At 42.4% G+C, this 18,987-nt stretch overlaps 1 protein-coding gene across 1 annotated transcript in view; it reads right to left on the bottom strand.

Annotated features, from left to right (window-relative positions):
• Positions 1-14,641, bottom strand: part of LOC311105848 (protein unc-119 homolog A-like) — a gene marked incomplete at its 5' end in the record, with an annotated part of 28,659 nt that extends 14,018 nt beyond the window's left edge. Inside the window, one exon of the mRNA XM_084148060.1 lies at positions 14,347-14,641. Within this exon, the coding sequence (XP_084004186.1) occupies positions 14,347-14,641 (295 nt within the window). The remainder of the gene's footprint in view (positions 1-14,346) is intronic.
• Positions 14,642-18,987: the final 4,346 nt, after the last annotated feature.

Below are 18,987 nucleotides of genomic sequence, written 5' to 3' on the forward strand. Positions count from 1 at the left end.
TTCTGAGCTGATTCCTCACCGTTCTCATGATCATTGCAACTCCACGAGGTGAGATCTTGCATTGAGCCCCAGGCCGAGGGAGATTGACAGTTCTTTTGTGTTTCTTCCAGTTGCGAATAATCGCACCAACAGTTGTCACCTTCTCACCAAGCTGCTTGGCGATGGTCTTGTAGCCCATTCCAGCCTTGTGTAGGTCTACAATCTTGTCCCTGACATCTTTGGAGAGCTCTTTGGTCTTGGCCATGGTGGAGAGTTTGGAATCTGATTGATTGATTGCTTCTGTGGACAGGTGTCTTTTATACAGGTAACAAGCTGAGATTAGGAGCACTCCCTTTAAGAGTGTGCTCCTAATCTCAGCTCGTTACCTGTATAAAAGACACCTGAGAGCCAGAAATCTTTCTGATTGAGAGGGGGTCAAATACTTATTTCCCTCATTAAAATGCAAATCAATTTATAACATTTTTGACATGCGTTTTTCTGGATTTTTTTGTTGTTATTCTGATTCTTACTGTTCAAATAAACCTACCATTAAAATTATAGACTGATCATTTCTTTGTCAGTGGGCAAACGTACAAAATCAGCAGGGGATCAAATACTTTTTTCCCTCACTGTATATAGATATAAGAGCTTCAAGTTCCTTGGTGTCCACATCACCAACGAACTATCATGGTCCAAACACACCAAGACAGTCGTGAAGAGGGCACGAAAAAGCCTATTGCCCCTCAGGAGACTAAAAAGATTTGGCATGGGTCCTCAGATCCTCAAAAAATTCTACAGCTGCACCATCGAGAGCATCCTGACTGGTTGCATCACCGCCTGGTATGGCAACTGCTTGGCCTCTGACCGCAAGGCACTACAGAGGGTAGTGCGTACGGCTTAGTACATCACTGGGGCAAAGCTTCCTGCCATCCAGGACCTCTATACCAGGCGGTGTCAAAGGAAGGCCCTCAAAATTGTCAAAGACTCCAGCCACCCTAGTCATAGACTGTTCTCTCTGCTACCGCACGGCAAGCGGTACCGGAGTGCCAAGTCTAGGTCCAAAAGACTTCTCAACAGCTTCTACCCCCAAGCCATAAGACTCCTGAACAGCTAATCATGGCTACCCGGACTATTTGCACTGCCCCCCCACCCCCATCCTTTTTACGCTGCTGCTACTCTGTTAAGTATTTATGCATAGTCACTTTAACTCTACCCACATGTACATATTACCTCAACTACCTCAACTAGCCGGTGCCCCCGCACATTGACTCTGCAACGGTACCCCCCTGTATATATAGCCTCCCTACTGTCACTTTATTTTACTTCTGCTCTTTTTTTCTCAACACTTTTTTTGTTGTTGTTTTATTCTTACTTCTTTTGTTTAAAATAAATGCACTGTTGGTTAAGGGCTGTAAGTAAGCATTTCACTGTAATGTCTGCACCTGTTGTATTCGGCGCATGTGACCAATAAAATTTGATTTGATTTGATTTGATTTGATATAACCTGAAAGGCCGCTCAGCAAGGAAGAAGCCACTGCTCCAAAACCGCCATAAAAAAGCCAGACTACGGTTTGCAACTGCACATGGGGACAAAGATCGTACCTTTTAGTCTGATGAAATAAAAATATAACTGTTTGGCCATAATGACCATCGTTATGTTTGGAGGAAAAAGGGGGTACTTGCAAGCCGAAGAACACCATCCCAACTGTGAAGCACGGGGTGGCAGCATCATGCTGTGGGAGTGCTTTGCTGCAGGAGGGACTGGCGCACTTCACAAAATAGATGGCATCATGAAGAAGGAAAATTATGTGGATATATTGAAGCAACATCTCAAGACATCAGTCAGGAAGTTAAAGCTTGGTCGCAAATGAGTGTTCCAAATGGACAATGACCCCAAGCATACTTCCAAAGTTGTGGCAAAATGGCTTAAGGACAACAAAGTCAAGGTATTGGAGTGGCCATCACAAAGCCCTGACCTCAATCCTATAGAACATTTGTGGGCAGAACTGAAAAAGCGTGTGCGAGCAAGGAGGCCTACAAACCTGACTCAGTTACACCAGCTCTGTCAGGAGGAATGAGCCAAAATTCACCGAAATTATTGTGGGAAGCTTGTGGAAGGCTACCCGAAACGTTTGACCCAAATTAAACAATTTAAAGGCAATGCTACCAAATACTAATAGAGTGTATGTAAATGTCTGACCTACTGGGAATGTGATGAAAGAAATAAAAGCTGAAATAAATCATTCTCTCTACTATTATTCTGACATTTCACATTCTTAAAATAAAGTGGTGATCCTAACTGACCTAAAACAGGGAATTTTTACTAGGATTAAATGTCAGGAATTGTGAAAAACTGAGTTTAAATGTATTTAGCTAAGGTGTATGTAAACTTCCGACTTCAACTGTAAATGTACTCTACATGTAAACAAATTCCACACCCAACGAGTCACCAAAAAGCTCTGCAATCACGGCTCCTAAATGTGTCTCTCCATTCTTTCTCCTCACTGAGTAAGGCCTTCATGTAGATAATAGATGGGCGTACGTCATAGCTGCTGTTAATATCCTAACAGACCTCATCCGCTGTACTTTTAGGGTGATTTAAGTGATCATTGTGTATATTTCCTCACAGGGAACGACAACACAAAATTGTGATTTACGTCTAAAACATTAAGAGAGGGACAGAAAGATGGAGTGATGACAAATATGGCATGAATCATCATATTCAACATGAAGAGGTTCCACTTCCTATTCATCTGAATGGTTATCCTTGAAGAGGAGAGGATGAGAGGAGAAGAAGAGAGGAAAGGGGAGGAGAGAAGAGGAAGATTATACTTGAATGTTAAAACAGTTTTGTTCATTAACCGCATCACAGCAACAACCTGGTCCATGATGACATTTACCAGCATTCCCTGGAGTAACTAGGCTAATCAAGCTATGGATTAATTTAGAGAGAAAACCATTAGAAGGACATTTCTGCAATCCCACCGGGAGTTGAACTGCATGTTACAATACATAACCGTCTCAGTAGAGACAACCTATTGATATCATTGAGCAAGGTGGCCCAGGTGTTCTACGCATCTATGGAGGGTGTATGTGTATGTTCAGTAGGGTGTCAGTCTGTGTTCTATGGGCTGCCGCTGCTCCATATGGTTAAGGGGATCTGGTTGTGACTCCTGTGGGTGGTTCTGTCTGTGCATGTGTGAGTGTAAAGGACCCTGCTCTATGAGTGTTTGAGTGTTTATGAATAATATGTGGCCATGCGCTGTATGTGTCTGTGTGTGTCTGTGTGTGTGTGTGTGCTTGCCCGTGTGTGTGTCGGCAGCTCGGTGGCAGACAGTTGCCGGAAGGCTCTGAAGTGGCAGCGTCTCCCAGGTTCCCTCACTCTCTATCTCTCTCTCCCTCCAGCTTTCGCTTTCCCTCTTTTTCTCTCCTCTGCACCTCTTCACTTCCTTTTCCTTTAACAGCTTTACATACACTACCGGTCAAAAGTTTTAGAACGCCAACTCATTCAAGGGTTTTTCTTTATTTTTACTATTTTCTACATTGTAGAATAATAGTGAAGACATCAACACTATGAAATAACACATATGGAATCATTGAGAGACTGCCAAGAGTGTGCAAAGCTGTCATCAAAGCAAAGGGTGGCTATTTGAAGAATCTCAAATATAAAATATATTTTGATTTAATTAACACTTTGTTGGTTACTACATGATTCCATATGTGTTATTTCATAGTTTTGATGTCTTCACTATTATTCTACAATGTAGAAAATAGTAAAAATAAATAAAAAAAATAGATGAGAAAGACATTTTACACACTCTGGCTCAGAAAGCCATTTGTCTGTTACTGCCTGAGGCTTCTGTCTGTAATACATTACAGTGTGATCCAGAACACTTGTTCTTATATAGTTCTTATAGAAGGGGACCTGTTTTGACACAAGATGGCCGTTCGTGGCATTCATCAACAGCAAGCGACTGCCATATATAGTTCTTATAGAAGGGGACCTGTTTTGACACAAGATGTCCGTTTATGGCATTCATCATCAGCAAGCGACTGGCTGCCATTTATAGCTCCTAATCCCCCAGATTAGCCAGGAGGAGTTTTCAGCCACAAGCTTCGTTCACATCTCCCTCTTTCTTTATTTTGATTTGAATCGAGCTGTCAATCAATGTGGATAATGAATGGATGTTACTAGGCTATTAGACAGAAGACCAATACAATATGGCCCATAAAATACCCAGGGACAGTTTACAGTACATGTCCAAAACCTAACATTTCACAGTCTCCCACAGGAACAAATCTACATTTTAAATATATTTTATTTTCAGGTTGATAGTGATAGGCTTTTTATTATGCTTCTTCACACAACATTTCTCAAATATGCTGCCTGTAGGCTAATGGCTGGCTGCCTGGCTGACTGTGAGGTGATTGGCTGGCTGGCTGGCTGACTGTGAGGTGATTGGCTGGCTGGCTGGCTGACTGTGAGGTGATTGGCTGGCTGGCTGGCTGACTGGCTGTGAGGTTCATTGAAAGGTTGTGTTTTTATTTAACAGCTGAATGCAGATGAGATTTCCTCCCTCCTCTTATCTTCCTCCTCAGCCCCCGCTCGGTCTGTGTGAAAAAGCAGCTTGATTTTAAAGGGCATGAGTGAGAGGGCCTGTGTCTGTTTGTGTGTATAATGGTCTGGGGGAGAGGTATCAGGAGTGTTTACGCCTCCATCACCCTGACAGCGTCATTGCGCAAAATGGTACGCAGCATCATCTGGATATGTGTGCAACAAAAGTTAATCATTCATCTTCTGCTACCATTTCTGTCAAGCAGTCTACGCATTCAGTTTGACGCATATGTTTGATACCACACAGAACATACTGCAACTACCTCTGCAACGCAATGTTGCAGGGCAAACGCAGCGTTCCATTGAATTGAATGTACTTGAATGTACGTTAAGGTCTGAATTTGAGCTGCAATTGGCTGTGAGAGAAGTGTTGCTGTGTGGTTGCTCTGCAGAACACACTAGCTCTGTTCACAAGCCCTGTGAGTGAACACATTGTTCTGTTGTGCTAGGCGCTACATCATGCTAACCACACACACCAGGGTAACCAAGCGATTGCCACACCTATCAAATAGGTTGCATTCCAAATGGCACCCTATTCCCTATCTACTGCACTAGATATGGAATAGGGTGTAATTTGGGAGGCACACATAACCTCACTTCCTGTTCAAGCTTTACTCTGCTGACTTACAGTAATAGAGATGGACCCCTCCCGGTCTGACCCCAACACACACACAAACACACCTACACTTCAGCCAACCAGGAGCAAGCACAGACACTAGGAAGTGGAGGATCAAAGGAAAGGCTCTAACCCTACCCTTAACCTTAAAATAAGCATATTGTAGGGCAAAAAAAAATTCCCGTTATAGTCAAGTTTGACTTTGCAGCTTGGCCATGTAGGCCTAGTTGAAGCCATGTTTTAGGGCCATAGGCAAAATAAACAAAGCCCAGGGAGTTCCAGTTACACCGCAGTAGCACATCTCTCTGACAGCTTTCCTCTGATATCTACCATTTACCACTACAGTACTTCACTGGGCCCCAAGGGTCACACTGCTACCAGTTGAGAGAGAAAAGGCTGGCGGCCATTTTAAACTCTGCTCTATGTTGATAGGATTCTGTGCCAAACGTCACAAAGAATGGAGGCAAATGAAATGAATACGGCTGGGTAACTTAGAAAGACTGTCAGTTATGTGTTATTGTACCGTAGGGCTGTTTTAGCTTGAATGTGAATCGGCTCAGTTTGTCACATCATCCCATTCAGAGGGTGAACACGCATACACGCACACACACACACATACACACACACACTTTAAAACACTCACACGTGTGGCGGTGAACTAAGCTCATACTATATATGCCTCCAGGCTCTCTTTCCACTATGTGGCATATTGAGTTCCCTGGTCTATCTGGAAACAGATTCCCCTACCCCAGCACTTAAGGCACAGATACATTAAAATATAATGTGAACCTTTCTTTAGAACTGCATCATAGTAACACATATCATAAGACTGGTATAACAATGGTCTGTCCGACAATAAAAGCTTAATAATAAATGTTTTTTTACCACTGTATCTTCTATTATGCGATAGCATATTGTGGATGGTTTTGCTTATGTAATACATACTGTTGAGGGCCACATGGAAATGTCATGGTGGGCCGGATACAGACTCTCTGGTGCACACACACAGGAAACAGGCCATACTGACTGACTCAACCCTCATCAGATGACAATGAGTCAATGGCTTGCTGCTTTCAACAAGCAATGATGCATTCTCAATACCCCAATGTGCCACTCAATAGATAATACGTGTTGTATTACTTAGGCCTATCCACTGACGAGTTTCACAGCAAATGCAAACATTGACAGTCAATGAGTTACGTTAACTGTTAACCTTCAAATCAACAGGCCATTACAATTGTTTTACATTTACGTCATTTAGCAGACGCTCTTATCCAGAGCGATTTAAAGTTAGTGAGTGAATACATTTATTAATTTTTTATACTGGCCACCCGTGGGAATCGAACCCACCACCCTAGCGTTGCAAACACCATGCTCTACCAACTGAGCTACACGGGGCCTACCGTGTAACCTATACTATAGATTACACTTGTTTAATCAGATTTAGAGTTGATTTGCTTTGACCAAAGTGAGGAACAATATCCCCACCACAAGTCATCTATCCACCTCCAAAAATTAGAGGAGAGAAGAGAGAAAAGCAGAGGAGAGGAGAGGAGGAGAGGAGAGGAGAGGAGAGGAGAGGAGAGGAGAGGAGAGGAGAGGAGAGGAGAGGAGAGGAGAGGAGAGGAGAGGAGAACACAGGAGAGGACTGTCTTGCCTATTGACATCAGATGAATGACCCCCATTGAACAGCAGCTTACCTTGTGACAGATGCAAAGAGCAGATTTAAATTAGGCCAGCCACACAGATCAATTTTAATTAAAGCTCAAGCCATTGTGGTCACAGTCAAGTCCAGAGACTGTAAATACAGTCAGGGGAAATACAGTTAGAGGGAAAGGTTGTTGTTTATCAGCCAGGCAGTGATGAAGCGTTTCCCTGGCTTTAATTCAATGTCTGTGGTAGACGGAGACACAGAGAGACTGTATAGGAGCTGGACGTGAAGTGGGCTGGACTCACTGAATAAGAGATGAATTACTGGAGAGTTAATATTCTTACATTAATATACTTACATTAATATACTTACAGTAATGTCTTTCATATGCTCATTTTAAGAAAATACAATTACACTGCAGACAAATAAACACACACAATGAGTGATGAGGACTGGACATCGAGGTGAGTACAGTGAGGAAAAAAGGTATTTGATCCCCTGCTGATTTTGTACGTTTGCCCACTGACAAAGAAATGATCAGTCTATAATTTTAATGGTAGGTTTATTTGAACAGTGAGAGACAGAATAACAACAACAAAATCCAGAAAAACGCATGTCAAAAATGTTATAAATTAATTTGCATTTTAATGAGGGAAATAAGTATTTGACCCCCTCTCAATCAGAAAGATTTCTGGCTCCCAGGTGTCTTTTATACAGATAACGAGCTGAGATTAGGAGCACACTCTTAAAGGGAGTGCTCCTAATCTCATTTTGTTACCTGTATAAAAGACACCTGTCCACAGAAGCAATCAATCAATCAGATTCCAAACTCTCCACCATGGCCAAGACCAAAGAGCTCTCCAAGGATGTCAGGGACAAGATTGTAGACCTACACAAGGCTGGAATGGGCTACAAGACCATCGCCAAGCAGCTTGGTGAGAAGGTGACAACAGTTGGTGCGATTATTCGCAAATGGAAGAAACACAAAAGCACTGTCAATCTCCCTCGGCCTGGGGCTCCATGCAAGATCTCACCTCATGGAGTTGCAATGATCATGAGAATGGTGAGGAATCAGCCCAGAACTACACAGGAGGATCTTGTCAATGATCTCAAGGCATCTGGGACCATAGTCACCAAGAAAACAATTGGTAACACACTACGCCGTGAAGGACTGAAATCCTGCAGCGCCCGCAAGGTCCCCCTGCTCAAGAAAGCACATATACAGGCCCGTCTGAAGTTTGCCAATGAACATCTGAATGATTCAGAGGAGAACTGGGTGAAAGTGTTGTGGTCAGATGAGACCAAAATCGAGCTCTTTGCCATCAACTCAACTCGCCGTGTTTGGAGGAGGAGGAATGCTGCCTATGACCTCAAGAACACCATCCCCACCGTCAAACTTTGAGGTGGAAACATTATGCTTTGGGGGTGTTTTTCTGCTAAGGGGACAGGACAACTTCACCGCATCAAAGGGACGATGGACGGGGCCATGTACCGTCAAATCTTGGGTGAGAACCTCCTTCCCTCAGCCAGGGTGTTGAAAATGGGTTGTGGATGTGTATTCCAGCATGACAATTATCCAAAACACACGGCCAAGGCAACAAAGGAGTGGCTCAAGAAGAAGCACATTAAGGTCCTGGAGTGGCCTAGCCAGTCTCCAGACCTTAATCCCATAGAAAATCTGTGGAGGGAGCTGAAGGTTCGAGTTGCCAAACGTCAGCCTCGAAACCTTAATGACTTGGAGAAGATCTGCAAAGAGGAGTTGGACAAAATCCCTCCTGAGATGTGTGCAAACCTGGTGGCCAACTACAAGAAACGTTTGACCTCTGTGATTGCCAACAAGGGTTTTGCCACCAAGTACTAAGTCATGTTTTGCAGAGGGGTCAAATACTTATTTCCCTCATTAAAATGCAAATCAATTTATAGCATTTTTGACATGCGTTTTTCTGGATTTTGTTGTTGTTATTCTGTCTCTCACTGTTCAAATAAACCTACCATTAAAATTATAGACTGATCATGTCTTTGTCAGTGGGCAAACGTACAAAATCAACAGGGGATCAAATACTTTTTTCCCTCACTGTAGATGTAATAAATAACAACCAATAGCTAATATACAGTATAATACTGTTCCTTTTTTATGTGCCTCGACAACTACAGAAAGAAGTCAATAAGTGTGAGAAAAAATGCTATAATACTATTTTTAGCATCTCATTATGTCACCTAAGTGGCTTGTATTCAATCAGTCTGAATCTGTTGTGGTGAGACTGTGACCTGCCAGTATACAGGTTGGTTCCCCACTTCAACCCACACATAAAGAGAAGCCCAGTTGGCCTGCCAAAAGCCTGTTGTTCTATTGTTGTCTTTGGCTACCTAGAATGGTTTTCCAAGAGTGGCGGCCTATATTCAAGCAATCGCTTGTGTGGTGAGACACTTCCTGCGTGCCAAAAGCCTGTTGGGTTAGTGTTGGCTGACTAGAGTGGAATGAGCTATCCCTGAGGAAGGATTCTCCCTGGTGAACAATCTGAAGCAATTATGACTAATACTATCACAACAAATTGACTACCTTTGAGTATAGGATGACATCCAAGATTGTGTGAACTAGCCACATCAAATGTAAAATGGCCCACGTTTTATCTAATAGATGTGTGCATGTGCCAAAGAGATCTTGTGAATCTGTCTCTCCAGTTTCCTTTGGAGACAGATTGCATTGTGATGGATTTGCATCGTTACTCATAACAGTATGAAATATACATGAAGAGTTTCCAAAACACTATATCCACAAATGTTTCACCTTTGTGTTTTTTCATCAGAAATTATTGCTTGTGTGTGTGTGTAAAATATTACTGTTCTCAGATATTTTTATTCATAGATTTGAGATGTGTATGAAAATGTGTTATTTTGCTAAACGCTATATGCCAGTTGTTTAGCTGGAATGGAATGTTCGTATCCTGTATATTTGACTGTGACGTGGTTTTCTCACCTAGCTATTTTTAGATCAATGTACTTACTGTTGCTCTGGATAAGAGCATCTGCTAAATGACTCAAATATCAAATGTAAATGTTTTACATACAGATCTCATATTACTGTATTGAATGATTTTTTAAAATAGTTTTTTATATTGATGTCACAAATGTACAGTATCATTTGTACATTTATTTATTTATAAAAAATGTAGTTATTTAGTACATTAACTGTGTAAAACCTAGCAGTACTGCTTCTTTCTCTGAGAGTGAGGCGGATATACAGTATACCATTTTGCAAAAAAATATATGATTATTTGTCTCTCTGAAATGAAACCATGAAGTGATAGATTTGAAACAAATACATGTCTGTCATTGAACAACCCCATGCCATGATTAGATAGTGAAAAAACACACCAATCTCTTTCATAATTTCTTTAAACAATAAAAGCTAAATTTCTGAAAATTGATATATAGTTTTGGAATGAAACTCTTCACATCTTACATACTATTAAACATATGGCCTACTGCATGCTGAATAAATTCCTGCAGTGACTACTGTATTTGATGTGCCTTCTACTTAGAAACCTTTTCATTCCCTTATATCATAAGCCCCATGCAGCATACAGTGCCTTCGGAAAGTATTCAGACCCCTTGACTTCTTCCACATTTTGTTAGGTTACAGCCTTATTCTAAAATTGATTAAATTGTTTTTTCCTCTCATCAATCTACACACAATGCCCAATAATGACAAAGCAAAAACGGGTATTTATAAATGTTTGCTAATTTATTCAAAATAAAAAAACCTGAAATAATACATTTACATAAATATTCAGACCTTTTACTCAGTACTTTGTTGAAGCACCTTTGGCAGCGATTACAACCTCGAGTCTTCTTGGGTATGGCGCTACAAGCTTGGCACACCTGTGTTTGGGGAGTTTCTCCCATTCTTTTCTGCAGATCCTCTCAAGCTCTGTCAGGTTGGATGGGGAGCGTTGCTGCACAGCTATTTTCAGGTCTCTCCAAAGATGCTCAATCGGGTTCAAGTCCGAGCTCTGGCTGGGCCACTCAAGGACATTCAGAGACTTGTCCCAAAGCCACTCCTGTGTTGTCTTGGCTGTGTGCTTAGGGTCGTTGTCCTGTTGGAAGGTGAACCTTCGCCCCAGTCTGAGGTCCTGAGCGCTCTGGAGCAGGTTTTCATCAAGGATCTCTCTGTACTTTGCTCCGTTCATCTTTGCCTTGATCCTGACTAGTCTCCCAGTCACTGCCGCTGAAAAACATCCCCACAGCATGATGCTGCCACCACCATGCTTCACCGTAGGGATGGTGCCAGGTTTCCTCCAGACGTGATGCTTGGCATTCAGGCCAAATAGTTAAATCTTGGTTTCATCAGACCAGAGAATCTTGTTTCTCATGGTCTTAGAGTCTTTAGGTGCCTTTTGGCAAACTCCAAGCGGGCTGTCATGTGCCTTTTACTGAGGAGTAGCTTCCGTCTGGTCACTCTACCATAAAGGCCTGATTAGTGGAGTGCTGCAGAGATGGTTGTCGTTCTGGAAGGTTCTCCCATCTCTAGAGCTCTGTCAGAGTGACCATTTTTGGTACCCTTCCCCAGATCTGTGCCTCGACACAATCCTGTCTCGGAGCTCTAAGGACAATTCCTTCTACCTCATGGCTAGGTTTTTGCTCTGACATGCACTGTCAATTGTGGGACCTTATATATACACAGGTGTGTGCCTTTCCAAATCATGTCCAATCAATTGAATTTACCAAAGATGGACTTCAATCAAGTTGTAGAAACCTCTCAAGGATGATCAATGGAAACAGGATGCACCTGAGCTCAATTTCGAGTCTCATAGCAAAGGGTCTGAATACTTATGTAAATAAGGTATTTCTTAGATTTATTTGTAATAAATTCGCAAACATTTCAAAAAATCTGTTTCGCTTTGTCATTATGGGGTATTGTGTGTAGATTGCTGAATAGTTTTTTTTTTTTGTTACTCCATTTTAGAATAAGGCTGTAACGTAACAAAATGTGGAAAAAGTCAAGGGGTCTGAGTACTTTCCGACACTGATAAGAAACCATTTCTCATTTCACAAAACATTCTCTCTCCATGGGCTAGATTACATTTATTTTCCTCATGCTTGTCTCAGAAAACAGTGTGTCTCCCTCCCTTATCAGCTGTGAGCCACCGTGTCTCCCTGCCGCCCCAAAATGGACGCAGTTACCTCTCAAAGCACTGTCATGAAAGTCATTTACACAGCAAGCCTTGCCATTTTCTGCTTCAGTCTTTCACTGGTTATTTATCCTCCATATACTGGCAGTTAAGCAAAACATTTACAAAATTGATCTCTTTACAGTCTCGGCATACATGTAGCATATGTATCGACTGAATAATTATGTTTGGTTCATTAATGCTGATAGAAAGGGAGTAAGGCAACCATAGGACCAAATTCAATACGACTGCATGTCATAAAGGAGGGGGTGAAAAAGAGGACAATGATAATAAATCAAATAATTATCATGCCATAGCAGGTGGCTATCATAAAGCATTTGTGAGAGAAATGCCATTTATGCCATGTGATCGATGGTTTCCTGAATGTATCCTACACTGCAGCTATGGGGGCTAGAGACCAAAACACAATGTCAGAGACAGCGTGAACACAGCAAATGTAACACACACAGTATCAGCTAAACTTGCCTTCTAATCAGAAATAATATGCCCTGTGTTTTGTTGCATGCTTCTTGACTCTGAAGCATTAATTATCTACAGTCTATCAGGTCATAGAAGCGCCACATTCCCTTCCTTTCTGACATAATCCAGATTACATGTCAGTGGAGAGCAGAGATTACCACTAGGCAGCCATCATCAGTGATTTCTGTATTATCTCGCCACTGCAGCCCAATACTGCTCTTCTGCTCTTCCTCTGGGGGTTACAGAACCAAACAGCTAACACTATTGGACAACAACATGAATAAAAGGGATGATGTCGGTGGGCTAGTGTGCCTTTTGGGATGAGTACTGCTCCGGCTGATGAGAAATGCCCTTTGCGTATAGCAGAGACTCTGGATAGTTACCAAATCGTTCAGACACAAGTCTGTATGTATATTGAAATGACTCATCATATATGGAGGCTTAGGTTAAAGCCTTTATTACCATCTAGCTAACCCACAGCCACAGGGCATTAGTTTGTGATATAATATGGAACTAGAGTGTCAATTTGGATGCATCCCAAGTCGCCAAAGTGGCCTAGAAGTCCCTTATCCTACAGTGCATACAGAATAGTACCGTAGTATGCCTGGCCTTCATTCTATATTGTACTGTATATCCTCTACTGATGTGAAAGGTGAATTTATGAAAGCAATATAACAGCCACCTGTCTGTATAATTTGTGAGGCTGATGCAATTCCTTTTAACCTGAGAAGCAGTCTCTTTCAGGCCAGGAGAAAAGACACTTGATAGAACCAGGATGCACTCAGGTGGTTGACATAAAGATTACCACATTAAATTACTTTTACAGCTCACCAGTCACCAGTAACCTAGTGTGAATGCAGAAGGAACAGAGAGAGGATGTGTTTATACAACAACCACCTAAATACATATTTTGCATCCCAAATGGCACCCTATTCCCTTTATAGTACACTAATTTGACCAAGGCCCATAGGGTTCTGGTAAAACAATTGTGCACTATTTAGGTAATAGGGTGCCACTTGAGATGCATCCATTGAGTGGCTGTAGCTGTGTTGTTGTGTGTTGTAACAATCTAATGCAGATCTTTAAATAGGTTCTGACTGTCTCAATCTCAGTCGGGAGGCACAGAGCACTGATCACCTGTTACCTAAGAGGAAACCTATTCTTCAGGTTGGGAAAGGATTTAGGAAAAGTCAGATCTTATTTTTTTTATCAACATGGACAACAGGGGGCATTAGAAAGAACAATAACATTAATACCTGCCTGTCTGGTTCAAAAGGAATATTTACACACACTCTCTCTCTCTCTCTCTCTCTCTCTCTCTCTCTCTCTCTCTCTCTCTCTCTCTCTCTCTCTCAAACACACACACACACACACACACACACAGACACAAACACACACGGTTGTGTGCATACCTATGTTCTGGTCTACTAAACCTGTCTGAGCTAGAGGCTGATGGCCTACTCTCCTGTCTTCCATCATTATCTATTATGCCCAGACTGCCCACACAGAAACATTCAAGTATACATTTCGTTAGCCTATAATTCCACTAGCCTATATAACCTGTAATTACACCCCCACAAATATCCTACTGTAGCCTAACGTCACTCTATGTCGCTGTCCAATGCACTGGAAGTGACAAACCTGGCACGAGGGCAACTAACATGCTACTATGCAGATGGATGAATGGATGGATGGCTGCACGTTAACAATGTAACGTTGTCGCTGTGGACCCGATGCTTCATGCCAGGCAACGGAGCAACAGCAGGTGCGCTGCGCCCAGAACAGTTCAGGTAACTATGAAGCTACCCTTCAGACCAATTAGTAGCCTACTTACTTTCGGTGATCTTCTGTAACCCAAGTACATCCTCAGGCGATATTACGGGGTTTCTTAGCAACTCGTCTTCCGATGTAACCGCGACCCCAGCATCTGTGGAGTTGCAGCCTTTCTTCACTTTCATGGCCACGAGCGGTTTGGGTTGCGACTGCCGTGAACTAGTGCTGCTGCTGCTGCTGCTCTCGAGACCTCCGCTGCCACTGTTCGTATTATTAGTAGCTGCTTTCCTCGCACTGGCGTTAGGTGCGTCCTGACTATTACACACAGCCTCTGTGCTGGTACAAGAATAGCTCATTCTCCGTGCCTCCTCCCCCTCCCGATCTGGTGAAGATACAAATCAGTCTCTATCCCTCCCTCACCCAAGGCTCAACGTCTCTCTCACTCCGTATTTAATTTAAATCCTTAGTTCTTTAAACTCGTCGGTCCGTGACTGCTTGTGTGCGGCAGCTGAATAGCCCTTGCTCTTGGAGCGCGCGTGCGGTGGTGGTGAGGGTTTACAGAATTCAGAACGAGAGACGAAGGAAGGATGCGGTGGGTCGTCAGCGCTCATACGAAAGCATCATAAGCCGTTCATGCAAATACATATAAACTCAATTGAGAGCAAGATATTCTCACACAAGCTGAATGCTTTCACCCTGCATGCATGTCTGCTGTGGCCAAACAGCGCATGGACATGCGCTCGCGCATTGAACAGCCTATTACTCATTTAATTGTTACTGTAACTTCCCATCGATTTATGACATGATCATTACATGATTCCCAGAAACTGTAAAAACGGTCACTTAGCCAGTGTAGGTTATGTCAAGCAATTTGTCCCTTTTTAATCAGCTCACATCCATTACTATTCACATGTGCATATCCATTTTACATGTTTTAAGGTGAACTATTGCAATTATTGATCATATCTACAGGAGTCAGCGATTCAGATAGATTTTTGGGCACGTTCTTACCACAGTTCTCTGAATAATTTAACATCCTTATATATCTGGCTCATGTGGTTGTGTATTCTACATCACTATGAACATTTAAAGATATTTCTGGGCATACTACAATTATATTTCATACAGGTATGGTCATGCGAAATTGTCCAATAAGATGCCATTTAGTTGTTTGGTAGCCATATTGGAAAAAGGCTTCTGTGGGGTTAATGAGTGAATTCTGTGATGGCCCTATATCTACAAATCTTTTTAAAACCCTGTTCTAGCTGTATGTGTGCAATTTGGTGCCTTTACAATCCAAAAACATAGCTGCCCCATTTCATGGAATTCTATTGCTAAGCTTCCAACATTCTAATGTCAATGGCACAATATGGGCGATTTTTAAACAATAGTTGCAGCTGATGCTTTCAAAGTTGGTTATATTATACAGTGGGGAGAACAAGTATTTGATACACTGCCGATTTTGCAGGTTTTCCTACTTACAAAGCATGTAGAGGTCTGTCATTTTTATCCTAGGTACACTTCAACTGTGAGAGACGGAATCTAAAACAAAAATCCAGAAAATCACATTGTATGATTTTTAAGTAATTAATTTGCATTTTATTGCATGACATAAGTATTTGATCACCTACCAACCAGTAAGAATTCCGGCTCTCACAGACCTGTTAGTTTTTCTTTAAGAAGCCCTCCTGTTCTCCACTCATTACCTGTATTAACTGCACCTGTTTGAACTCGTTACCTGTATAAAAGACACCTGTCCACACACTCAATCAAACAGACTCCAACCTCTCCACAATGGCCAAGACCAGAGAGCTGTGTAAGGACATCAGGGATAAAATTGTAGACCTACATAAGGCTGGGATGGGCTACAGGACAATAAGCAAGCAGCTTGGTGAGAAGGCAACAACTGTTGGCGCAATTATTAGAAAATGGAAGAAGTTCAAGATGACGGTCAATCAACCTCGGTCTGGGGCTCCATGCAAGATCTCACCTCGTGGGGCATCAATGATCATGAGGATGGTGAGGGATCAGCCCAGAACTACACGGCAGGACCTGGTCAACGACCTGAAGAGAGCTGGGACCACAGTCTCAAAGAAAACCATTAGTAACACACTACGCCGTCATGGATTAAAATCCTGCAGCGCACGCAAGGTCCCCCTGCTCAAGCCAGCGCATGTCTAGGCCCGTCTGAAGTTTGCCAATGACCATCTGGATTATCCAGAGGAGGAATGGGAGAAGGGCATGTGGTCTGATGAGACAAAAATAGAGCGTGTTTGGAGGAAGAAGAAGGATGAGTACAACCCCAAGAACACCATCCCAACCGTGAAGCACGGAGGTGGAAACATCATTCTTTGGGGATGCTTTTCTGCAAAGGGGACAGGACGACTGCACCGTATGGAGGGGAGGATGGATGGGGCCATGTATCGCGAGATCTTGGCCAACAACCTCCTTCCCTCAGTAAGAGCATTGAAGATGTGTCGTGGCTGGGTCTTCCAGCATGACAACGACCCGAAACACACAGCCAGGGCAACTAAGGAGTGGCTCCGTAAGAAGCATCTCAAGGTCCTGGAGTGGCCTAGCCAGTCTCCAGACCTGAACCCAATAGAAAATCTTTGGAGGGAGCTGAAAGTCCATATTGCCCAGCGACAGCAGCGAAACCTGAAGGATCTGGAGAAGGTCTGTATGGAGGAGTGGGCCAAAATCCCTGCTGCAGTGTATGCAAACCTGGTCAAGACCTACAGGAAACTTATGATCTCTGTAATTGCAAACAAAGGTTTCTGTACCAAATATTAAGTTCTGCTTTTCTGATGTATCAAATACTTATGTCATGCAATAAAATGCAAATTAATGACTTAAAAATCATACAATGTGATTTTCTGGATTTTTGTTTTAGATTCCGTCTCTCTCAGAGTTGAAGTGTACCTAGATAAAAATTACAGACCTCTACATGCTTTGTAAGTAACCTGCAAAATCGGCAGTGTATCAAATACTTGTTCTCCCCACTGTATATAATTTGAAAGGTAATTTCATGGCCTTTCAGAACCACTTGTCAAACAAAGTTTAATATGTATCAGGGTTTCAGTTTTAAAGCCATTTATACAGGTCATTAATTCTGATATGTACCCTAGAGGTCAGACGTCAAAGTTCTGTTGACCTCAACTTTCTGAAAATGTGTCTGATGGATAACTGTGAATATAAGCTTTCCAATGATATATGATTAAAGGGTATAAGCGAGAAAGAACTTGTTGTATACTTACATTGTTTGTCATTTGGTAAATTCCCAATGGGAAAACAATTATTGGGATGGAGGGATGAAAGATAGAGTGATAACACAGAGAAAGCTGCCACTGCTGCACTGCTATCACACATTTTCCAAATCTAGGGACATAGACTTTCCAAAAAATCACTATGAGACATCATCGGCCCAAGTGAGCCCGACGCCCCAAATGTGGGTGTCTGGCTCATGCACTATTTGTTGGATTGCATGAACATGACGTGGTTAGAATTTGTCAGTGTTGATGTTGATGCAGGATTGCCTTTGTGAGGATATATATATTGTGTAGAATAATGGTTTGAATGTTCAGCATAATTTATAAGAAAACGCGGGACAAACACCACAGATAATCATAAAACACACAAGAGAACAAAAAGTCAAACAAGTAACTTGACAGGAGCCACTGACTGCATTTCCAGCACTGAGGTTAGGAAACTTTATTCATTTTATTTCTTTTTTTTTTATTGGAAAGTTTCTTTCCAGATGGCAGCATCCCTGAGAAATATATAGTGTATATAACAAGATTCCTCTGCAACCCCATCATTAAGAGGGGCGAGGGGTCTCCCAAAAGGTTGGCATGTCTAGAAAAACACTACCAGGTAGCCTACAGCAACGTGTCTCTCAATCATACCCCCTAGCTCATTTCCTCCTTCAGATAGCTTCACTGCCCTAGACTGAGTGTGTCATGGGCATAGCTTCACTGCCCTAGACTAAGTGGGTCATGGGCATAGCTTCACTGCCCTAGACTAAGTGTGTCATGGGCATAGCTTCACTGCCCTAGACTAAGTGGGTCATGGGCATAGCTTTGAAGCCTTGAAGGTAGAATGTCATTAGGGAAATTATGGTTGAGGTGCAATCCCTAGACTAGAAGGTGGCCATGGGGGAGAGTACATTGGGAAACAGTGCCTCCCCATGGATGATTGAGCTCATTGCAGGGCATGGACAGAGCACAGAAAGCTGGCGGCTGTCCATGGTAGCTTAGAGACGAGTGAGTGGAGTGTGTAGTATCTCTCTACTCTCTAAAATCATTCACAGATTGCAGGAGGGTAGAGCATTGTAATGAACAGGCTTATTTGGCATCATTTGGTATATAGCTAAGAAACAAGTAAGTAAGATGTATAAAATCAATGGGTTTGCAGATATGGAAACAAACTAGTGAACACAAACTAATGAAGTTATATAACTTATTAAAATCTTTGCTAACTAATTCCCTTTCCCCCATTAAAATCCCCATCATAAATATCATAAATCTTCTCATGCTATAATTCTATCAGGTCTTGGAACAGAGAGTACCGCTATCACTTTCACCAGTATTGTTATATTCAGGCATTGTGGAAGTCAGCTGCAGGCGAACTGCAGTAACAACCTTTTCCCAGTAGGTGGCACTGTCTTCATTCAGGGATTGTGCGTCAATGTACACGCACCCTG

This window comes from Coregonus lavaretus (genome assembly GCF_964263955.1).
Source record: "Coregonus lavaretus genome assembly, chromosome: 30".
Classification (NCBI taxonomy): domain Eukaryota; kingdom Metazoa; phylum Chordata; class Actinopteri; order Salmoniformes; family Salmonidae; genus Coregonus; species Coregonus lavaretus.